This window comes from Stigmatopora nigra, chromosome 16 (genome assembly GCF_051989575.1).
Source record: "Stigmatopora nigra isolate UIUO_SnigA chromosome 16, RoL_Snig_1.1, whole genome shotgun sequence".
In the NCBI taxonomy this organism is placed as follows: Eukaryota; Metazoa; Chordata; class Actinopteri; order Syngnathiformes; family Syngnathidae; genus Stigmatopora; species Stigmatopora nigra.
Genome location: NC_135523.1, coordinates 11,059,781 through 11,085,000, shown reverse-complemented (window position 1 = coordinate 11,085,000; position 25,220 = coordinate 11,059,781). Strand labels below are relative to the sequence as shown.

General features: G+C 39.3%; 1 protein-coding gene across 9 annotated transcripts in view; it reads right to left on the bottom strand.

Annotated features, from left to right (window-relative positions):
* Positions 1-22,686, bottom strand: part of trdmt1 (tRNA aspartic acid methyltransferase 1) — a 24,962-nt gene extending 2,276 nt beyond the window's left edge. The window contains exons 1-12 of one of the 9 annotated variants that reach the window (XM_077735903.1): positions 22,099-22,511; positions 21,977-22,028; positions 18,768-19,022; positions 17,990-18,099; positions 17,832-17,908; positions 12,234-12,305; positions 10,368-10,433; positions 9,257-9,326; positions 9,106-9,183; positions 3,882-4,210; positions 3,248-3,305; positions 1,957-2,086 (exon numbers count right to left, since the gene is read on the bottom strand). In XM_077735903.1, coding sequence (XP_077592029.1) covers positions 1,957-2,086; positions 3,248-3,305; positions 3,882-4,210; positions 9,106-9,183; positions 9,257-9,326; positions 10,368-10,433; positions 12,234-12,305; positions 17,832-17,908; positions 17,990-18,099; positions 18,768-18,906 — 1,129 coding nt within the window. In that variant the 5' untranslated portion in view covers positions 18,907-19,022; positions 21,977-22,028; positions 22,099-22,511. Of the gene's footprint in view, positions 1-1,956; positions 2,087-3,247; positions 3,306-3,881; positions 4,211-9,105; positions 9,184-9,256; positions 9,327-10,367; positions 10,434-12,233; positions 12,306-17,831; positions 17,909-17,989; positions 18,100-18,767; positions 19,023-20,762; positions 20,854-21,976; positions 22,029-22,094; positions 22,518-22,639 lie in introns of those variants that run through there. The other 8 variants (XM_077735904.1, XM_077735910.1, XM_077735908.1 and 5 more) reach the window with 8 other exon arrangements.
* Positions 22,687-25,220: the final 2,534 nt, after the last annotated feature.

Below are 25,220 nucleotides of genomic sequence, written 5' to 3'. Positions count from 1 at the left end.
GTTCTTGTTCTTCAATGTGCAAGGATTTCAGTGACCTGTGGATCAGGCCGGGCTTCAGCATGAATCCTGCTGCATTGCCACACAAGAGCAGAGTCACTCGATCCTTGTGGGCTTTGAAATCTGTCTTCTGAAGTTCGTCCTTGAAAAGAAATGTTCGAGAAGGCATCCTCTTCCAGTAGAGACCTGTTTTATCCATGTTGAAGACTTGCTCCGGGACATACCCATTTTCTTCTATCATTCCCGGAAACACATCCTCAACATAACGCCTCGCTGCTGCTCCGTCTGCAGAGGCTGCATCTCCATGCAACGACACATTCTTTAGTCCGACTCGCCGCTTAAACCTCTCAAGCCAGCCCTTGCTGCCAGCGAAAGCCGTACGTGGTCGTGGGTTAGTCTGGTTTGAGGCACCGGGTAGAGGATCACCTTCCTCGTCGTCGTCTTTTTCCTCGTCTTGAACGTTGTCGTCATCACCCTCAGGCACCATAGCATCAAGCAATGATTTAGCCTTACTTCGGATTAAGTTTCCGTCCAGGCTGATTTTCTTCGCCCTACAATCATGGATCCAAATAACCAGTGCATTTTCCATTCGCATCATGGCCTCATTCTGGGTGTTCACAACCCTTTTGTCCTCTTTCGTGAAAGATGTTGCAGCAGTTTTGCGGATGTTCTTCTCCTCCTTCTTTATGTACTGCACCGTGGATTCATTAAGGCCACATTGTCGAGCTACGCTCACGTAGCTATTTCCTGCTCATGTCAACATCCTTTGCTTTTTCTTCGGCTCACTAGATGCACCAAGGGATGGAGAGCGTTTGGGAGGCATCACGAAGGGCTCCACAAAACTTTTACGCTTAGCTTTAGCTTGGCGAGAAGCATGCTGTATGCTAGCACGAAATAAGCGTGGACTGAAAATGGGCATCGGGAGAAGCTTGGGCTTCCGTGGTGAATGGGCCAATGGGGAGTCGAGTATTCAGTGAGCATTCAGCTGTCCAATCAGCTTGCGTTTATGCCTGTGATGCCCCGTGATGCTTTGCGCGTACGTGCATTCTTTGTGTTTGAAAATTTTGTAAAATGATGCTATTACTAATTCTAATTGAATATTTTGTTTCCACAGCTTGTAAAATGATGTAATTTATAATTTTAATTTCATATCTTTAACTTTTTTATTTTTTTTTCCTGAAAAAAATCCGCGAAGCTCTGAGTCTGCGGTAGCTGAAGCACGAAGTAGCGAGGGAATGCTGTAAGAGGTTATTTTGCAGAGTGGTCCAAGTACTTCAGGTGTTTGGATCAAATTGATTTGGACTGTGTTTAAAGAGGTTTTCTAAAAGCGTTCGGCATTTTTGAAATTTGAGTAGCTCCAAATGGTTACGGTTCGTGGCAAACATCTTTGATGTTTACCTAAAAAAATGTTGAAAATTGGCATGCACACATTTAATTATCCACTTTGCAATTAAACGCCTTGAAAGTGCTGCCGAAATCTATTTTTCACAAATGTCATATTTAATTAAAGTTGACTTGTGTTCAATTAAAGTCTCACATGTCTGATCATTAAAACTGGGAAAGTTCTTGATGGGTTGAAAAATTGCTTGAAAGTGGAGAAAATTTGGCACTATGATTGCATAGAAAAAGTGAGATTAAAAAAAACAAGGCGACGAGCCTTCTTCACTTTGACACTGATTCAAGATCAATCAGATTTTGACTTTCAAAGGTGACATAAATTAATCAACACAGTGCATGGATTAAACTTAATTTGGAAGACATTTTGCTTTAAGTTATGTGCACAGCAACAGTGAAGTGTTGTCAGAAGGAACCCTTTATGAAGAACAATATTTTGAGTAATGTATGAGTAAAAAACTCATGTCTAAATCATTACTTTAGTATGATACTTAAACTTCCCATTACTCTTTCAGAGCAAAAAATAATAATCTACTCTCAGGTAGCAAACAATTTTGGACATACAAAAGCTTTCGGGGAAGCCCATTATGTTGGCTACTTCTCTGGGGGTAAAATAACGAAGTTTCAGTCTCTGGAGTTGTTGGAGTTTTTCTTCTTGAGAGAATCGATCCAGATTTTTAAACACTGTCTCGATCTGCAGAACATAAAAAATAACCATTAAGAACCTAACCATATCCTAATTTTAAAATAAACAAAGATCTGGACTCCTGGGTTCAAATCCAGATCATGTCCATCTGTGTGGAGTTTGCATGTTCCCCCAGACATGCATTGGTTTTTCCATATAAAAAAAACAAAGCATGGTAGGCTGATGGGACACTCTAAATTGCCCCCAGGAATGGGTGTGAGTGTGCATGGTTCTCCATCCCGTGTTTTCACTTTCTACTGCAACAAACTGATTTTCCCATACGGAATTAATCTAATCTAATCTAATCTTAATCTGAATGGCAATCTCATCGCGATCTTGATCTGAATCTAAACACGATCTAATTGCAATCTAATCGCAATCTTGATCTATATCTAATCATGATATTGATCTGAATCTAAACAAGATTAATTGGGATCTTGATATAAATGTAATCTAAATCCGATCTAAAGTCCAACCTAAAGCTCAACCTAAAACTCAACCTAAAGCTCAACCTAAAGCTCAACCTAAAGCCCAATTAAAACTCCGCTAAATCTAAGATGTGCTAAATCTAAGATCCGCTAAATCTAAGTTCCGCTAAATCTATGTTCCGCTAAATCTATGTTCCGCAAAATCTAAAATAACCGGACCTCAGTCTAAATCAAGGTCAAAGTGTAAACCCAAATCTAAATCTAAAACCGTCACCCAAACCCAAATCTAAAACCGTAACCCAAATCTAAAACCGTAACCCAAACCCAAATCTAAAACCGTGACCCAAACCCAAATCTAAAACCGTGACCAAAACCCAAATCTAAAACCGTGACCCAAACCCAAATCTAAAACCGTGACCCAAACCCAAATCTAAAACCGTGACCCAAACCCAAATCTAAAACCGTGACCCAAACCCAAAACTAAAACCGTGACCCAAACCCAAATCTAAAACCGTGACCCAAACCCAAATCTATAACCGTGACCCAAACCCAAATCTAAAACCGTGACCCAAACCCATATCCAAAACCGTGACCCAAACCCAAATCTAAAACCGTGACCCAAACCCAAATCTAAAACCGTAACCCAAACCCAAATCTAAAACCGTAACACAAACCCAAATCTAAAACCGTAACCCAAACCCGAGTCCAACCCGAGATTTTTTTTAAAATGTTTCAACTATACCTCTGTTTCCAGGCAACTTTGCAGTACTGAGCCAGTTCCTTCCACATATCGGCCATAGCTTTAAAGAAAAACACACAACACGCGTACACAGAGTTGCAAGTTGATATCAGGTCATATATGATCAATAACTTGCTCATTTGAGTTTAAAAAAATTATGAAGACAACCCCTAACTCATCATACATATAGTGCCTTGTGAAAATATTCGTCCCCCTTGAACTTTTCAACCTTTTACCACATTTCAAGTTTCAAACATGATGATATTGTCAGGTTCGCCATTAGACGTTCCCAAATTTGCACACAGAGGAAAAGACAGTCTTGTGGAATTTTTGCTTTACTAGATGACAACCACTGAAACAGATTCCCAACTCCATTCTGACTTTGTTGTTGATACTTCAAAAATCTTAATTTTATATTTTTGTTTGAAGCCTGACAACTGTCGAAAGGTTGAAAAGTTCAAGGGGGCCGAATATCTTCAGAACAGAAGGACAACAACAATCTGTGAGGTGACTTGACAGGCTGTCCACCTCTGAAAATTAGGGAATTCCTCTTTTTATGGTGTTAGTCTTTTGGTTTATGCCTTTTTTAGTACTGCGGAAACAAGGTAGAGTAATAACAAATGATCAACACACTTACCCTTTGGTGAAGCAGATAGATCTCCGGCAGTTGGGTTGGACAATATCCAGGATTAAAGCATAACGCATCAGTATTTTAGAAGGAACAAGATATTGCTCCATTTCAAGATTCTCTTGAGGTTCAAGGAAGTCTTGGATCTGCTTCACTGAAGAATCATTATTCTGATTAATCTTTTTTAGAGCATCATTTGCTGTCTCTAGTTTATAAAGTACACAAACACCGTCTTTTTTCCCCTGTCTTATCATAGAACTAACTGGCTGTTGAGGGCATGAAAGGGAAGGCGCCTCAGAGGACTCAGTCTCAGCAGGGACCATTGACATGTCGTGCTCCTAGGATATAGAGTAAAGACTTGCATCAGATATTGTGATCACATTGCAAAAGTTTGAACCAATATTTCCAACCCCATTTTAAGTTAAGATATTTTTAAGGCCCCCCTTATTATACAAAGGATAACATCAAGGATAAGATTCAAACTGTTGAACTACAAACTATGTTGTAATTATGGGCAGAGTGGGATTCATTTTCAGCCATGATATATAATGCTCCAGACTGGAATTAACTGGAAAATGTTAATTTCATGCTGGGATTCATAGTAGCTTCCGGAAGGGTGCAGATGGACCGGCTAAGACGCGGTGACGAACTGGAAGACTCTAGATAGCTGTAAGAAGACACACCAATTCCTTGAGTTTGGAAACTTCTATTTGCGTTTTTTAAACGGTTACATGCTCTCACTTGGCCCAAGATGTGGTTAACATATATTCCTAAGGCGGTGGCTGCGTACCAGGTCCTCAAGACCCGCTTCACTAAAGCAGCTATCCTGATCATGCTGATACCCAAGCGAAAATTCGTGGTGTGGTGGACGATTCCAACGATGACATCAGGGGGGTTCTCTCACAGGGCTTGCAGTGGGCTGGGAAAATGGCATCCTTGTCTCTATTTAAGGCGGTTGTTGTCCAAGGCGCAGTGGAATTCTGATGTCGGTTATCAGGAGTTAACTGCAATGAAGGTTGCTTTGGAAAAGTGGAGGCACAGGTTGGAGGGGGCTGAACACATTCATTGTCTAGACAGATCATAAGAATCTTCAATATATATGAAAAGTCAAACGACTAAGTTTACACGGCCGTCTTCTTAATCGCTTTTCTTTTTTTCTATCTTCCAGCCAGGGGTTTCGAAACACCAAGCTCGATGCCTTATCACGGCCTTGTGACCATGTGCCTGTTCCCAAGGATCCTGAGCCTATCCTTCTACTTAACTGTTTAGTTGGAGCAGTGACTTTGCAGATTATAAAATTATTCTTTTTTTAAAGATTATGGGTAAGTGATTCAAGGCACAGTGAGAGAGAGGCCTGGTCATATTAAATGTTTGCATAAGGCAATATTATGCCTTCTACAGCCATTATAAACACTTGGCATTGGCATTGAAGGTTATTAGTAACTGTGAACAACTCTAGATGCATCTAACAAGGACATCTTTTCCAAGATGGCGCCGTTCAAGCGGGAGCCGGTGGGAGTAGCTCTGTACATTCTTATTATTTTCATGTTTTACAGCCCTTCTATCTTTTTTTAAATTACATTTTAATACTTTTTAATACATTCCTTTTTACTTTCCTTTGCACTTTATACTTTTTACTTAAATGTTTTTACAACTTTCCTTGTTCTCTTAGCCTGGCTTCTTTCGGCTACTTCTTTTTTGGAACCAGCCAGCCATGCCTACACTGTCACACACATCGGACGAGCTGTTACAATATGCAGCAGAAGGAGCAACACATCGGTGCCGCCGGAGTTTCAGAGCTGGACAAAAGTGCCGGGAGAAGAGGCAATGCTTCTGACCAACCATTCCATCGTGGGATGGGATGGAAGAGCTGTCGGTGCTTACCAGCAACGAAGTCGAGGAGTTCTGCCCTGCTGCTGCTTTCTTCAGCTTTAGACTACTGAGGAACTGTGTGGATAAGCTTGGAAGAGCGACTCTGCACATTCTCCACCTTGGTCACAGTCTGCAGGAGTTCCCCATCTCGTAGAAGACTTCCTGTGTGTGGTTCCAGTTTTTATCCAACTGTACAACGTCTTTTTGAGTCCGATTCAGCTACCTCAACCAAAATGGCGCTGTTTAAGCGGCAGCGGTAGCTCCGTCCACTCTTGTTCGTTTTGTGTTTTTGCTGCTTTTGTTTTAATGATTTGATGATTCCGTTACTTTGATTTGCTTTGTACTTTGGGATTTTTCTTTTGCTTTGCAGTTCTGTCTAATCACCCTCTTGCTATTGCCACAGTGTAATTTCCCAAATACGGGCTGAATAAAGTTATCCAATCCAATAACAACATTTATTTACAATAACAAGTTACAAATAACAACATTCATTTAGAATAGCAAATTACAGATAACAACATTCATTTAGAAAAACAAGTTACAGATAACAACATTCATTTAGAAAAACAAGTTACAGATAACAACATTCATTTAGAATAACAAGTTACAGTTAAAAACATTCATTTAGAATAACACAGGCATTTATTCATGGCCAAACAAAGTGGTCATAACAGCGGATTAGGGGATGTGCTGCGAATGTTTGCCCCAAAGGGGAGGGCATATGATCCTCCAAACCTTGGAGTCCAGAAGAATAAAAACAAAAGATATTTCCCCATCAATTTCTTTGCACATCTCGAGATGTACTGCCACCCGCTGGACATTTTTCTAAATACAAGTACGTAGTGCAATGTGCTGGCCTTAATTTTTATTCAATATTCTTAGATAATGTACACATACACTATTGCTACGTGAGAAAAAAAAACACTGGACGACTTACTAAAAGACAGAAAAGGGGGCTTAGAGAACAATACCTGTAAATTTCCTATTATTTTAGGCAATATATATTCAAAATGATTTAAACGATTCAAAGATTAATCTCAATGTTTTCTATGCTGGTGTAAATTAGTATCTACTGTTATAAATACTTTTTTATCTGTCAATATAGTACTTACTGTTATGACTACTTTGTTTGGCCGTGAAAAAAAATGCCCTTGTTATTCTAAATGAATGTTGTTATCTCTAACTTGTTATTCTAGATGAATGTTATCAGTAACGGGCCATATATGGTCCGCGGGGCGAGGTTGAAAAACTTGAACACACACATGACCGGGGGCGGGGCGAGCGCGTTGGCAAAATGTCCTTCGGCTGGATAGTCGGTCAGCTAATTAGTCGTTCGGCTAATTCTACATTCGGCCAGTTGGCGCTCGGCCAGACGTCAGTCGGTTAAATGTCTTTTGGCAAGTAGACCGCCCACGGTGCAACTCGAAGCAGACAAGCTTGGACAATTTTTGAGAGAGTTGACCCCCAGCTTCCCTGAACTTTCCTGAATGTTGAAGCAGACCATGTCCCTTTTTGGGAGCACTTACTTGTGTGAGAAGCTCTTCTCCACCTAGAACTTTAATAAGTCCAAGTACAGGTCCAGACTTACTGATGAGCATCTTCAAGCTCTACTGAGGGTCTCCACTGCTTCCTCTCTCAAGCCAAATGTGACTCAGCTATGTGAGAAGAAGCGCTGCCAGGTCTCAAGCAGCAAGTAGTAGGCAAGAGAAGCCGTGTTCAGAATATTTCATGTTCAATGTTCCATTCAAGTTCAGAAAGTTAAAGGTTGAAGAGCTGTTAATACAGACATTTGAAACGGAATAAAATTAATTAGTTTTCTCTACTCAGCCAGCCAGTGTATATGTACTGTAAGCTCATTATTATTATTTTACTTTTTTATTACTGATGGATTTATTTTTTTATTCATCTTTAAGTTAATTTATTTAATTCATTATTTTGTGTTAAAAAATAAAGATATTTGATAATGTTGGAATGTTTTATCAGCCCTTTTCTTGTGGAAATCCTGATGCGGCCCAGTCTCACCCAGACTCTGCCTCTAGCGACCCCCAGTCAAATTGAGTTTGAGACCCCTGCTGATCTATTTTACCCTTATATTTATTAAGAGATATATTGAGGATTCTTACAACTTATGATTATATATGCTGCATAACCACCAATGTACAATTCAACTGTGTATTTTTAAATTTGGATGAGCGTGCTTGTCCGTTAATACATGGAGTGAACTGTTTTGCTGCTGCTCAATTTTTCGTTGTTCACTGTGTATGTGTGTGTGATGTGTGTGACTGTAAGTTTGGAGGGAGGGCAGCTGAGATAGCTCTCATTACCAACAAAATCTGTTGAATTGAAACAGTTACGGCAAGTTTCTTGATCTGTTTAAGATAAAAGACCCCTTAAATGAGCAGCTGTGGCAGGTTGTTCATGATAGGCGTGACTTAGAATTAAGCATGAGACAGCTCGCAGGTAAGAGAGAAGCGGCTGCATCTAAGCCGAAAACACGGAGTTTTGAAATGATTTATTTACATCCGACACAGCTTCAGTACATCATGTTATTTCCATTATAATATTTTTTTGTAAATCCAAATTTGTGCTGAAACTCGCAAACGGAAAGCGATTTAAACGTGTGAAGCTGTATCCTGCTCAAACACTGCAGTTTCTTCTGAAATCAGTAGCACCAGACGGCAATCAACTCAAGAATACTGATGTAATTGTTTGGTGTTTCCTTCATGGAAACCCTATTCCACCAGACGGCTGAAGAGAGACGGACAACCATGAACACTCACAGCCATCCTTGCATGTTTTTGGAATGTGGGTGCCACATTTGGTTTGGGATTTTGATGGAGGTGTGTGCTGTCTGGGTGATGTGTCCCTCTGGGCTCCCCTTCCTTAAGTGACTGTTTGGATTATTATTTGGATCTGGTCATGTCGTCTCCATGTCAGTGTGCTAATTTGCTCTCGCGGGTAGATTTATTTCTTCATTGATTTTTACCAAGTCCCGAGTTTTGTGCGCCAGCACTCCTGTCTTATCTACTAGCTGCATCTTTGGGTCTGACTTAGCTGCGCACCTGAGGCATATTCATGACAATGGAAGGAAACCAGAGTACCCAGAGGAAACCCACGCCACTGGGCCGCCCACTACTATTGGCTTCACAAATTAAAAAACTAAACATGATAGCTGTCATGGCGGCTGTATTGGGGGTACCCTGATCAATGATTGTAGTGGATGCAAAAGGTGACTTTCTGACATAAATTACACTCTATAAAGACGGTGGTCGATATAGCAAATATAGCAGTTCTGACATTTGTTCCTCCACAAAAGCAGCAATGCTGGAAAAAATGGTTACAGTACTTCCATTTGTCTCACCTTTATTTTTGAAAGCCGTGTGCCTCCTGAGATCTTGGCCATCAAAAAATATCGCAGCCTTGAATTTGGGATCCCAATCTGCATGTTGAAGTACATCAGAAAAATGTTTGAAAAGCAATCAGACAGCAAAGTTATAAGCACACGTTCTTACACTTGTAGGTGAGAGCATGACCTCTTGGTAGGTATAGCCACATTTTCTGAGCATTTCAACAAAATATTGCCTGCAAAAAAATATAATTTTAAAACAAATTTGTAATTAGGACTTTGAATGCATGTCGACAAAACATTGAAGGGTTTTCTAAAATGGACATTTGTAGTTTATGTATGTATGGATTTTGTCTGTATGGATTCTGTCTGTATGGATGGATTCCGTCTGTCTGTCTGTATGGATTCTGTCTGTATGGATGGATTCCGTCTGTCTGTCTGTATGGATTCTGTCTGTCTGTCTGTATGGATTCTGTCTGTCTGTCTGTAGGGATTCTGTCTGTCTGTGTGTCTGTCTGTATGGATTCTGTCTGTCTGTCTGTAGGCATTCTGTCTGTCTGTGTGCCTGTCTGTATGGATTCTGTCTGTCTGTATGGATTCTTTCTGTCTGTCTGTAGGGATTCTGTCTGTCTGTCTGTAGGGATTCTGTCTGTCTCTCTGTCTGTGGGGATTCTGTTTGTCTGTCTGTCTGTCTGTAGGGATTCTGTCTGTCTGTCTGTAGGGATTCCGTCTGTCTCTCTGTCTGTGGGGATTCTGTTTGTCTGTCTGTCTGTAGGGATTCTGTCTGTCTGTCTGTAGGGATGGGGGGATGGGCGGGGGTTTGTATGGGTGGGTGGGTGGGCTTGTTAGGGCGGGCGGACGGATATATGTATGTCTGCGTCTGCCCCTGCCCATGTTCGTCCGTCCGTCTATATCCATGTGTCCATGTAGCCATGTAGCCATATAGCCATATAGCTATATATCTATATATCTATGAATCTATATATCTATATATCTATATATCTATATATCTATATATCTATATATCTATATATCTATATATCTATATATCTATATATCTATATATCTATATATCTATATATCTATATATCTATATATCCATACATCCATACATCCATACATCCATACAACCATACAACCATACATCTATACATCTATACATCTATACATCTATACATCTATACATCTATACATCTATACATCTATACATCTATACATCTATAAATCTATACATCCATACATCTATATATCTATATCTACCTAATATAATATATTACCTGGCAGAAGACTTCTCAAAGCCTTTGACATTCTCGAGCAAGATAAAGCGAGGAAGATGCCTGAGCCTTAACAATGTGACAAAAAAGGGCAAATTGAGGCACATTAGAGAAGCAAAACACAAAAAGCAAGCCATGGGCCCTAAAAGTTAAATACTAAGTCAAAAAAAACTACAAATTACAGCATTTAAAATTCCTGTGATATGGCTCAATTCAAGATGTTCTTAAAACTTCCTAGTTTTTTCCCATGAGCGATGGTCAGTTGTCCCGTAAGAATTCATAAGGATTAATGAATTGCAATATTCTGAGAAAAAAAATCCTAATATTACCTAATTAAAATCCAATTATTATGAGATTAAAATTGGAATAGGACGAACAGTCATCATCATAGATTGTACTATTACAAGATTCAAATTGTAAAATGTATTTTGTCGCTTAGTTTTATGAGAAACAAAAGTTGCTTCACCGTGTTCAACTTTTGTTGACATTAAGTCCATGTGACCACAAAACTCCTCTTTGCATAATTAGGATATTGAAGTAATATTGGGAGTAATTTTTTTTTGTTTGTTTTAAGTTGTTCTCTTGTATTTACGTTACGTGAAACAGAAGTTGTTTGGTTTCAAGGGCCTACACTTTTGGCAAATTAAAGTCTGTGTGAGCACAACATTGCATTTCACGCCATATTAGAAGATTTAAGAAGTATTGGGAGTAAAAATTATTAAATTATGAGATTAAAAACATTTCATTACTTATTTTTACATTACGTGAACCGGAAGTTGTTTGGTATGGATCTGCTGTGCTAAAGCAAGAGACGTGCAGTGGTCGGTGAAAACAGCCTATGGCTTATTATAGCACGAAGCTGGACAATGCGGCCCAGGGCTGGCGTCCATGTTATCAAGGCTTAGCAGTTTTTAATTATGCATATGAAAAGGCATCACCAATTACAATGGGGCTATCCAGTAGAAAACTATACGCTTTGTAACATTTCAAAATTGGCACCGTTCCCTCTTGTGCTTGCCCGCCTCGCGGACAATCGAAATAAAGATTTAAACGAACCAGACTCGGACCCTCGCCTGCTTTGGGTTCCTACACCCACGACCATAACAGCAGCTGACGAACCAGCAAAACTGTTAGCAAAAAGCCTTGTCAATGTTTTGGGGACAGGTCAAAAGGGATTTGAACCGAAGGCAAGATATCTCTTTTAAGTGATCTTGTTGATCAAACAGAGTCAGTTATCAACGCGGCCAATGAGGCGTATACTTAAGCTAATTCCGGATAATAATGCTATGCGATATAAAGCTGATGAGGGTACAATTGCAATGTAAAATGACGTCCCTACCAAAATATATTCGTCTAATGTGAGAATGATAGTGACTTCAGCGATGGTTACAGCTGACCCGACTGCAGTATATGACTATAGCTTAGACACTGGAAATGACTCACTCTTTGTTGACATTCCTATTTTTTAAAAGCTAAGCCAACTTCGAACCAGAGAAAGAAATTGGTTGGGAAGAGGCAAGAGAAAATGGATTTGGTATAGGATTTGGCCAAGTCTAGACGGCAGATGAGTTATGACAAAACATTTAAATGACTATCTACCACTAAGATTGGTGAGTGGGTTCGGCCAGCAGATATTACTCGACAAGTAGTAACCAACTGCTTTATATCAGCTACATATCCAGACATACATCAGACATATAGAACTTTAGAAATGACAGTATTTAACCATTATCAGAGTTTGGTGCATTATAGCGCTATCTTACAGTTTACACTGCAGTAGTTGAGACAGCCAAGTGGCCAGGCTCGTAATTCAAATTGCTCGTATGTCAAGGTATTACTGTACAAAAACAAAATATGAAGTACATTCACCTTGGTAAAAGATTTAGAATGTAGAGGAAGCTCTTGGTTCTGGGGTCAGCAATATCACGGTGGAGCCCAACCCTACACCGTTATGCACAAAAAAATATTTAACATAAATTCATTTTATACAATATTTTTTGTTAAAAAGAAAAGTCTAATTTGAGTCACAGATGTGAAAATAAAGTCATGTACATATACCCTTTGTGTGTTGTGAATACCGGGCACTGAATTGATTTTCTATGCTTTAAATGACTCTCTATAAGGAGGGCATTCTATATTTGATTTGACTGTTGTTATGCATTTATTCCACTTAGGCCAAGTAGAAGGTTGCTACGTGAATACATGTTGTTTTCATACACGGGGAATGGGTACTGACTATGTTATCCCCTTCAAAGATTTTTGCTTTGAAATGACACTAAAAAAGTGTCTGTTGTCTTAAAATCGGGGCGTAGACATTGTACACATTCATAATGTTAGATGGCGCCAGATATATTCAAAGCAAATTTCTGAACACTTTGACGGTAAATGCAATTTTGTTGTTTTATCAAAGTGAAAAACCAGAAGCCATTCATTAATAACCATGATTGCAGTGTAGTTTATATATCTGAATGTTTGGATATTAAGATATGATAAACCGTTTTTGCACGATTTGTGTTTGATTAATTTAACACAGGCACCATATACATATTAATGAACATATATTCATGTTCATGTTAATAAACAGAAATATGTATGATTATAGCAGAAGGTTATTTTCCCCCATGTCCCTTGAAGATAAAAATCAATAAAGCAATACAAAACCAAAAACTAGAAAGCAGCAGAGAAACAATGAGACATACATTCAATTACCTGTGAACTTATACACTTTCCAGTATTTTTTAAGTTCTTCATCAAACTTTCAAATTGTATACACCGTAAACAACTTATGTATAGGAAAGTATGTTTTTTGTAAAAGAGGAATTTAGTCAGATTATTCTACATTTGTTTGCAACGTAGAATACGCTTTGCTTTGCTATCAAACTTGCTTTGCCCAACATTGTTAGTATCATCGCAAGTATCAACCAAGTAAAAGCTTTGCTCCTGAAAGCGTTGGTTGGACCAAACAAAGAAGATCCGGAACGCCTTGCAGTGTGGTGAATTGATCTGGGAACTGCACCTGCATCCATCACAGACACTCCACAAGGCTTCCTGACTTTCACCTGTTTTGACTACATTTACATCAACGCACATGCGCGCTCAAACGCATACCTGTCAACTGGTACGTTCTCGCCGTAATTGGTACAACTGAAAGCCCATTTTTATATTGGTACGCTGTACACATGAAAATGGTACGCTAAACGGTGATTTTGAGAAAAAAAAATAAATTAAGGCACTTTCTAGCCATTTTTCACCATCCGCCATTGTTTCTTCCCGGAAACGCATGTCTGCCAAGTGATATATGTACCGGCGCCTCTGATTGGCTAAAAAAAAAGGATCATGATAAACATTTCGTTTTGTAACACTTTCACCATGTGATTTCCGTTTCCTGTTCCCTTGTTTATGTTTACTTTCATTTTCTACTTGTTGTTCGTGATTTTTTACAAAAAAGTAAAGTGGTAAGATTTTCCATGTATTTATACATATATGTAAGGGCGAAAACAAAATTTGGTAAGATCACAAATGGTTCGAGGTTGACAGGTATGCAAACGTCTCAATTGTGTTTTCATCCCTCCCCTTAAAGTTGAGACATACATTGGAATCAGGACCCTCAAATTTCATAAAACAAAACGTGTAAGAGTAAAACGGAGTGGGGAGGCTGTCTCAACGGTCGTTCTTGCAAGTAAAAATCCAAAAGACTGTTTTTCGCTCTTTAATTGTGCCTAAATTTGGGAATGTTTAATGGCAAACCTGACATATTAGTCCTTCAAGGCCAGAATTTTGCAGCCCGGCGAGCCAGTGGTGAGCTCGTCGGCTTCAAAGTGGAAGACATAGGGTTCAAATCCAGGTCGGTCCAAACTAGTGGAGTTTGCTTGTTCTCATGTGTGGGTTTTTCTCCAGGTACTCTAGTTTCCTTCCACAAACGAAGAAGCTCTTGGTTCTGGGCTCAGCAATCTCACGGTAGGCTGATTGGACACTCTAAATTGCCCCTCGGTACGAGTTTGAGCTTGAAGTCAGCTGGGATAGGCTCCAGCACCCCCCGCGACCCTAATGAGGATAAACTCCATCGCAATAGCACAAATCATGAAAAAACGGGGGAGAAATGAACTTTCCGATTTCCTGAAAAAGTGTTCAGAAGTCGTGCCCACTTTGACGACGTGTGTCTTGTGCATTTTCGAAACATTAATAAAAGTCGTTATAGGCAATTGTCTCTGTATAGTTTATTTCCAAAATGTTTGTCAACCAACATTGCAGAAGCAGTAGTGAATTATTAAATGGATGTAAAAATACATAAGAATACAATAAGAAATCATAAAACATCAATGCTTGTTGTTGATTAATGTTGTTTGAATTTTTAATGCTGTATTTATTAAATGCGTGTTCATGTTTGTGTGCTATCTCCATGTTGCATCCTGGTAGCGTTCTCTTGTTCCCATGCGTTTTAACAGGGGTTTGTATATACAGTGTTCCCTCGCTTATCGCGGTTAATGGGGACCGGACCCCCCCGCAATAGCGGCGTATCCGCGAAGTAGGTGGGGCCCTTCAAAAATGCTTAAAGAAACGTGCACAAAAGCACCACCAAGAAAAAAAATCATAGTAGTCCGGATGGAGGATCTTCTGCAGTTTTTTTGCACGTAAGAAACATCATTATTGGGAGTTGTGAACATTGTTGTTTTTTGGGCGGTGAAGATGCGCCTAGAACAGCCACGACGTCATCAATGCGATTCCTGAACTCTCACCATGTTATTGACCATTTCTTTGGCCTTTTTTGATGCAATTACTAATTCTTATTAAATATTTTGTTTCCACCTCTTGTAAAATGATGTAATTTATCATTTTGACTTAATATCTTTAATTTTTTTATTTATTTTTCCTGAAAAAATCTGCGAAGCTCTGAGTCTGCGGTAGCTGAACCGCGAAGTAGCGAGGGAACACTGTAGACCTGTTATTCGTTTTGTGACATTAATAAATAATTTCATGACACTTTTTTCTTGTTTCCATGCGTTTTAACACGGGCTTGTATATAGACCAGCTATTCATTTTGTGATATTAATAAATTATTTCATATTCATTTTCTATCATTTTTGTATGTTTCTCACATACTTCTTATAAAAATGGGACATGTTGACAAATTATAGGGGTTTAGTTGGTAGATGTGTCAGGACCGTGGAACAAATTAGAGAAGGTAAATATAAGATAATCTCATCTCATTTTCTGAATCGCTTTATCCTCATTAGGGTTGCGGAGGGTGCTGGAGCCTATTCCAGCTGAGGCAGAAGCAGGGGGCACCCTGAATCAGTGGCCAGCCGATCGTAGAGCACAAGGAGACGGACAACCATGCACACACATCCATACCCAGGGGCAATTTAGAGTATTGAATCAGCCTAACATGCATGTTTTTGAAATGTGGGAGGAATCCGGAGTAGGCCCGGGGAGAACACGCAAACACCACACAGGAGGACGTGACCTGGATTTGAACCCAGGACGCCAGAGCTGTGAGATAACCACTCGCGCCAACAGGCCGCCCTAAAATACACTGTCTCTCTAATTATGAAAGTTACGAAAAAAGTTCTGGAACCAATTACTTTCATAAGTAGAGGTATGATTGTACTAAGTAATGTCACATTTTAGAATTGAAGACCATAACCACGACATACAGTTGTGGTCAAAAAATTTTCATACACTTGTGAAGAACAATGTCATGGCTCTCTTGAGTTTCCAGTTATTTCTACGACTCTGATTCTTCTCTGATAGAGGAATTGGAAAAGATACTTCTTTGTCACAAAAAACATTGATGAAATTTGGTTCTTTTATGACTTCTACCAACATCACGGCAGTGGTGAAGAAGTCCCAGAAACAACTCCATTTCCTGCGGGTACTCAGGAGGAAAAACTTGGACACTAAGCTTCTGGTAACCTTCTATAGAGCCACTGTGGAGAGCATTCAGTGATCAACACTGCCCAGAAAATCATCGGCTGCTCTCTGCCCTCACTGGATGACATTGCTCACCCTCGCTACCTCAGCATTGTTAGGGACCCATACCACACTGGTCACAACCTGTTCCAGCTGCTGCTTTCTGGAAGACGCTATATGTCTCACAAATATGGACAAATACTTAGGGACAGTTTTTTTTTTTTCACACAGCCATCAGGACTCTGAACTTGCATTAGCACAACACCCAATCCCTTCTGTGCAATAACTTTGGGATGTGCAATAACGATGTGCAATATCTTAGATTGTGCAATATTTAGAATTCAACGTATTTTCACAACTATTTGGCACATCATATTTTTAGCCGCAGTTCAATAACGAGTGCTATTTCTGTATTTTACACACACAAAGGATGCACCATTCTTTTAGACGCAGCCAGTCATGGCATATATATATTATTCATAGATTAATAGCGAACCGTAATAGCGGTCTGCGGAAGTATACGTGTACGTGTACGTGTACGTATACGCATACGCATACGCATACGCATACGCATACGCATACGCATACGCATACGCATACGCATACGCATACGCATACGCATACGCATACGCATACGCATACGCATACGCATACGCATACGCATACGCATACGCATACGCATACGCATACGCATACGCATACGCATACGCATACGCATACGCATACGCATACGCATACGCATACGCATACGCATACGCATACGCATACGCATACGCATACGCATACGCATACGCATACGCATACGCATACGCATACGCATACGCATACGCATACGCATACGCATACGCATACGCATACGCATACGCATACGCATACGCATACGCATACGCATACGCATACGCATACGCATACGCATACGCATACGCATACGCATACGCATACGCATACGCATACGCATACACATACGCATACACATACACATACACATACACATACACATACACATACACATACACATACACATACACATACACATACACATACACATACACATACACATACACATACACATACACATACACATACACATACACATACACATACACATACACATACACATACACATACACATACACATACACATACACATACACATACACATACACATACACATACACATACACATACACATACACATACACATACACATACACATACACATACACATACACATACACATACACATACACATACACATACACATACACATACACATACACATACACATACACATACACATACACATACACATACACATACACATACACATACACATACACATACACATACACATACACATACACATACATACATACATACATACATACATACATACATACATACATACATACATACATACATACATACATACATACATACATACATACATACATACATACATACATACATACATACATACATACATACATACATACATATATATATATATATATATATATATATATATATATATAAATTATGCTACACAAAACGTACCTGGTAAAAGGTTGACACGGAGGACTCATCAGAATCATGTCAAAGTGCAATTTATTGAATTCGTCAAGTGATATGCCCTATGAATAAAAGTAAACCAAATCAAAATGAAACATAAATAATCATATATCAGACCTTAGTATTCTTTTAACACTACCTACCTCAATGGTTCTATTCCAGAGAGGTGTCTCGGGAAAATTATGCCTGTAGACCTCATTGGCAGTAGTGTTTATGTCTATGGCTGCAACAATGTGACCAGATATTCCAGAATCTGGGGAAATAAAGATATTAATTAAATTATTAAAATATAAATACCATACCTACCAGTGTTCTAGAGATTTTTCCCAGTGTTTGATGTAAAGAGTCTTCAGTCTGTACTAGGGTTGTGTATTGCTTTCATATCTGGCATTATCTATCACGATTCACAGGTCACAATTCAATTGAATCCCGATACTACAGTTTAAGACAGACCTGGGCAATTAATTTCACAAAGGGCCGCTTGCAGTAGGTGCAGGTTTTCGTTCCAACCCATAATAGGAAACCTTTCCACCAATCTGGTATCTTAAATTAGTGGATTGCAGACAGGTGCTTCTTTGTTTGAGCAGGAATTTAACTAATTAAATTGTCTGTGCTGGATAGGTTGGAACAAAAACCTGCACCCACTGCGGCTCTTGAGGACAGGATTGCCCAAGTCTGCTTTAAGACGATTGGTTGTTGTACATCAGTGTGTGTTCCTGTGTTCAAGTTTATTTAAGTGTTGGCTAATAGCCCAAACACTATAAAAGACACGTAGCATTACTGAAGGCCTAGAAGTTAAATATAGAAGTTAAAGCAGTTAGACATCTACAAAACTGTCAAACTACTCATTTTCTGTGTCTCATATAAAGAGTTTTGCCAAGTGGGGGAGTTGGCCATTCAACATGCTATGCTCCATCTCACTGTCAGAGTTGTCGTCGCTGGGATATTCCGCGAACTTGATGCCAGCAGTGCTGGCCGACACTTGAGCCCAGTCATCCACAATCCATTGACATATTGTCATGTAACTCACTGCATGCATGCCTGCCAAGCCTTTTGCCATGCTGATTCTCTTCGCTGTTATATCGTGTTTGATGGGTTCCGTCCAATTTCCAAACGTTCACACCTGCATTCTGTGGTCATTTCATGTCAGGTATGTCCTCTGTATAGCTCGAAAATCTGTCATTTCATTGAATACTGAAAGTGAGCGCTACAAGCACACGGAAGTGAACAGCCTCGCCACTTGTGTGGGATGTTTTGAATGGATTTACCATATTGCTTTGAATACGCAGGGATGTTAGTTTTAGGTGAAGGCCCACTGGGTTGATCGCAATAAGTAGTGTGGCGGCAAGAAATGAAACCAGTCAGTCAAGCGGTCAGGTTCATACAAAAATTTAGTGCATAAAAAGGTGCACCGACGAATTGGGCGCATTGACCAACCATTTTAGATAAGTACCAAATTTCCAATTTAAATGCGTCAAAATCCAGACCATCGCTAGGGCTTCCGCCATCTTGACTCAACTGCAATGTAAACCCGAAGAATTCGGTAGCATGAGTGCATTATGAATCATCCGAGTTACAAGTTTTGACGAATGCTTTATCTTGTGCGACTTCAGCACATACCGATTTTGCAGAATCGCACTCACTGTGGCTAAACTCCGGAAATGGGACAAGGATACTCCTAAACGGGGTCGACAGCTCTGCTTGTGTGATGCCAATAAAAGCAATCAATTCGAGTCTTTAGAGGTATTGACACCAAAATGACAGCAAAGATACGTGATCACGTTTTGTTACCTTTTAGTTTTAAAAAGACACTCAATTTATTAGTTTTAATTTATTCCTGATATTAACACCATTTTTTTCAACAGCTTCAACAGCAAGTCTTTTGGCATATTAAAACCAAATTCACAGAAGATAATTCATTACCTTATGTTTATTGAACACAGATTTTTTTCAACAACATCTTGCATTTATTAATTATTAATTTATTCCTGTTATTAGGCACCTATTTTGTTCTACAGCCCCCAAGCCACTTCAAGTATTGAGTGCAGAAAATATAATGGATTACTTTCTGTAAAGCCAGTTTAGTTTCTTTGTGCGTTCATTTGGGAATGCCTATTGATGAACCTATCACCTAAATTCTTCAGTATCTCCCAGGGGATTTGGCCTATTGAGCCTAAATCAGTACAAGTGATGGTAGATTACCTTTTGTTTATTTAAGACCCTTTAGTTCTTCAACTGCAAACTACATTAATTATTAGTTTGTAACTGTTAGTGGCACCTCATTTCTTCAGTAGCTACCAGGTCATTTGACCTGTTGAGCCTAAATCAGCACAAGTGATGGTAAATTACCTCTTGTTGTTTGTACACCTTTTCAGAGCTGCCAACCTGTCGGCCCCATTTCAGAAGTACCTTGTCCCATTTCCAGAGTTTTTCTGGAGTGATTGTGATTTACACAAAATCAATATAAAATGTAAAAAAAAAATAACGTAGAACAATTTAAATAGAACTGTTATTATCATGTTTCTACATTAATGGAAATTTTGTTTTAGCTAACTATTGAAAACGTACAGCATAATGAAAATAATTTTATCATTGTTTGGGTCTTTCTATGTGCTTTACAGTCAGAAATTCTACCATGTGTCACGCTGAAGTCGTACATGCATGTTGTGCAATGTGCAAACGGCTTCAACATGGGATATTTCGTCGAATATGAACCAATAAACATCTGCCTTTATATGGGTTTGTTAATAGAAGTTTAATCCAAAGTGCCATCGATTTTGCGCTTAACGCGAGCAGGCATATTGATAAAATTTACCAGTGCTGTGCACACCTACTTCCTTTAGAACAACCCCAGAAATGATAGGATTTGTTTCAAAACAAAAGGCTGCTGGTTTAGTCAGTCTTAATAAAACTTACCGTGTTTACTAGCCACTTTTGTCTGACAAAACATGAAGACTGAATCGAGGGTACGGCTTATAAGCGCATAAAAACACGACACGCACGAAACTGCAAGTTGACTACGCCGGGACACGATGACGTCATGACGCAAAGGTGCAGTAGCGTCATTACGTCATGGCAACGTGATGTCATGACGCAAGGCAATGAGGCTGATAAGGTCATTTATTTCAAAAGAGAGAACATAAAGAGAAAAGCAAAAAATGCACGTACATATTTGCATAAAACGTGAAATAAACACGTTCCCGTCACTGCTCGCTCAGGGCACGGCCATCTCACCTGGGTCGGGGCGCTGCCGTCGTACCTAGGCCACTGCCGTTTAGACTTAGTTAAACGTGCTCTGACTGGCCAGACGGGAGTAGCCTTGATTTTGAATAACAAAATGTCACTTTTTTGTGTTATTTCTTGTTTGAAAGTGACAACTATTGGAGTAATACGAACCATCGAAAGACATAGATATTTTGACATTAGAAGAAATATGGCTGCAAAAACATCTTAAACTTCTGGGGAGAAAATTGTAATTTTTGTAAAGTATCTTGATGAGAACCTTATTATTTTTTCCAATTGAATAATTTGATATTTTGCATTTACAAAAAGACTTTCCACAAGACATTTGTACCGGAACATGCAAATTTAAATTAACTTGGATTAATATATACAGACACTCAAATATACGTTTAATAACTTTCCACAAAACTGAATTCTATTTTTTTAACTTCGTTCTGGCCGGGTTAGCTGTTTGCCACGCCTCCACCCTCACGTTCGCTATCGATGGGCTGTTTACTGTTGCATTCCCTTTAAAATATTTCAAAAATGATGCACAAATGTCCTCACAATAGGATAACGCACGACCACTTGCCAACGAGAAGTAGTCTTGAATAAGCGATCGCGGGAGCTAACAGGCTAAGGATGGAAAAGCAGAAAATGTGACAGCTGCCTACCTACGTATTGGTCTTAATGAAGTTTTATTCTGAGACAGGTCGATACCACTGGCTATCGGTGTCGTGTGCATGAGTATACTTCATTACCCAAAAAGCACCCTTTTGGCCCGCGCATGCGCGTTGTGCGTTTTCTGGTCCACGTGTATGTGAAAGAAACCATTCAGTGCTCCTGATCGCATCTCGAAATTTTGATCGTATCTAGGGCGAATTATTCGTTCGAATTTTTCATCGTACCTCGAGCATGTCGTAGGTAGAGCTGATCGAAGGTCGGGGTACCACTCCGCAGCTGTGCATGATGACAATACAGGCTTTTGACTTTGACAACGATAAAAAAACAACAACAGATACTTACTTACTTTTTAAGGCATAATGCATCCCACCTACTCCACTATAAAGCTCAAGTACTCGAAGAGATTCCATATTTCGACTTCCTCAAATGTATGTTAAACACTAACTGCACAATGTACTATAAATGGACGATCCAAAGCGCTGGTAGATCGTCAAAAATCTTTTCAAAAAAGGGGAGAGCGGTGAGTTCATAGATATCCAATATAAACCGCTAGATACGTTTAAGGGGCAGAACCATGTGCAAAGAGAGTTTCGAGTCTAAACATGTCCTGAGCCACCCCATAGCCCGATGGGTGCCGGTTACACGGTATTACTTCCGGGTTCTTCGAAGAGTTTGGAACACTTCTTCGACAAGAGCAGGCATCACTCATTTGAATGGCTAGTGTTGGGAGCTGACTCCTAGTGGACCTTGGCCGAACAGTACAAATGCTCGCGTATATAATGCCTTCTGAAAAGTGCGCCAGTCGTATTTGAGAGTGCAAGTGCCCGTTTAAAATGCTTATATTATCGCGAGTGACGACATAGCACAAAGAACAAACATTCTCTTACTCTATCAGCTCCAGTCGTTTTCTTTCACTGAAACATTTAAAAAAAATGCTTTCTCGCCCAATTGATATTATTCATAGTAATCATATGTTCATTTCTTTATAATTCAGGTGTTGAATTTGTTACACACCCATCGCTTATCTTGAAACACAATCTACTCACGCTACTCTTTTCTCTTGCAAATAAACGATGTACTGAGAACTGACCTGGGATCCCATTTGTATGTTTTCCGTGTTTTTATCAAATAAAAACCCTAGGAACAAAAAAAAAAAAAAAAAAAAAAGAGCATGTGGCATTGTAAGTACAAGGTCGAAAAGGAAACAAACGCCGATACTAGTACCAACACTGGCTGTCAAATATAGTTGTGAGATAATTTGATTGAATAGCTACAACTTCCTATATATTCAAAGTATATTGTCACCAACGTCAAGTTATTTTTGTGTTCTGCAAGATCTGGTGAGACAAGTGTATACAAAAATGTAGGCAATACATTATTGAAGCTTACATGACCAGTTCTTTTTATTGGTTTGAGAAAAGGCCAGACTCCCATTCTGACTCCATTTCTTAGAGACTTCATTGCCTCTGCCCAAAATGGGCATTAATTTATTGAGGTAAAAGATTCTCAGAATATAAAACCTTTCTTTCAACTAAAGGAACAGGATGTCTAGACAGGCCAGGAATGATCAAATTTGTAAAAAGTTCACAACAGCCAGAACACAGCTAAACTGTTTGTACACCGTAATTGTTTGTACACACGTTTTGTAAATTGTACACCAAACACCCAGAGCTACCAGCTGTTTTTCACACATTGTTGTGAAGACTGCCCAAACAAAATGATCTAATTAGTGGTTATCACTTTGTTACACAAACCTTTATGTACATTTTTAGAGCAAATAATTCAAAACATACCCCATGTTTGCACAGAAGAAACTGTGAAACAAAACTATTCATTTTGACACATACACGAAAGAAAAAAAAACATACTTTACACACTACTTCATCTTGGTAACAAAAAAACAAAATCCTCTTTGATCAAATGGTCCGCAACTTGAAGTTCTTCTTTTCGTAATTCTTCCTCCTCTTCCTCCACCGGTCAGCAAACTCAGTCTAGGTCCATCAGCAATACATGTCTTTATTCAAAGCAAATTAACAATAGGTCACCGGCATTATTTCATAATCTTTCATAAGAACAGCATCAAAACGATCATGTGAAGGAGAGTTGGTATGAGAACACTGAATGAGAAAATCACACACAACAAATGATTCAGTAGCAAAAACATTCGAGTTATTGATACTAAAAATAAATCTCTTAATCATAGCTTTCACACAAAAAGGCAACTAATAAGTAAAAACAAGAATAAAAATAGTAAAATAATTCAATAAAGAAACCACCAAATTTTTCCAGGATAGGATATTCACACCTGATTAGGCTTTAAAGCGCAACATCAATAATAGAAAAAATAAACCATTGAAATCACTCAGATCCACAATCAGCTAAAGCAACGTGTTTCTTATCAAGACCCATGAATATCTGTGAAAAAACACAATGATCCTCCCTTTTCAAAGCCTTTAGAATAAAAGTAAGCAGATGATTAAAAATCTAGACTCTAAATAGGGATGGCCCGGTGGGCAAGTGGTTAGCGCATCGGCCTCACAGCTCCTTGGTTTGAATCCAGGTTGATTGATTGATTGATTAGGCTCTCTGGTACTAAATTCTGGGGGCCAAGCTTCTTTTTGTTCTGTATTGTATTGTATGTCGGAGTGATAAAAAACAGGTTAAAAATGTTCTCTTTTAGTCGTCTAGTTTTAAAAATTCTGCGACCAACTTTGGTCTTGTCCAGAGGTCTTGGATAGTTAGATTTGTGGGGTCATTTGAACACGAAAAAAGATGCTCAGTATTGTGGGGGGAAAAGTTGAATTTTGTGCAGGCATCTTGTATTCCTGGATCGATCCTGGACAGGTAGCTGTTTAGTTTCCTGCTGTAGCCTGATCTGAGCCTGGCAAGCTCGGATCTCACCTTCCTGCTCAGCAGTTTTTCTTCTTGGTTTATTAGAGGTGGTAGGGCATTGAGGACTTTGTTGGGTTTTGCCTTGTTGAGGATGTTTTGAACTTCTTTGGTGTGAATGGATTTGACGCATTGTTTGTAGTCTTCTTTGTTCGGATTTGGCTTGTCGTATTCTTTTTCTATTTCCTTGCCATGCTGTGTGATGATGGTCTTTTTCATCTTTCTTGGTTTCTGGTTTGCTTGAAGAAGTCTGCCACCTGGATGGCCTTCAAGATGGCATGCCGCCAGGTATTGCTTTCCGATCATTTCACAGTGCTCCTTCAGAGGCATAACCGCACACTCAGCATGCAGGTGGTCTATGGCTGACATAGAGAGACATCCAGATGCTATCCTGAGTGCTTGGTTTTGAATTGATTGAAGCCGGTTCCAGTGTGTGTCTTTAATTATTGGCGACCATACTGGGCTCGCATATTCAAGGACAGAGCGGACGATAGATTTGTATGTTAGGAGTAGTGTTTCTTTTTTTCACAACCCCAGCTGGAGCCTGCTAGTGATGTAAGTAGGTTCAGCTTTTTCTTT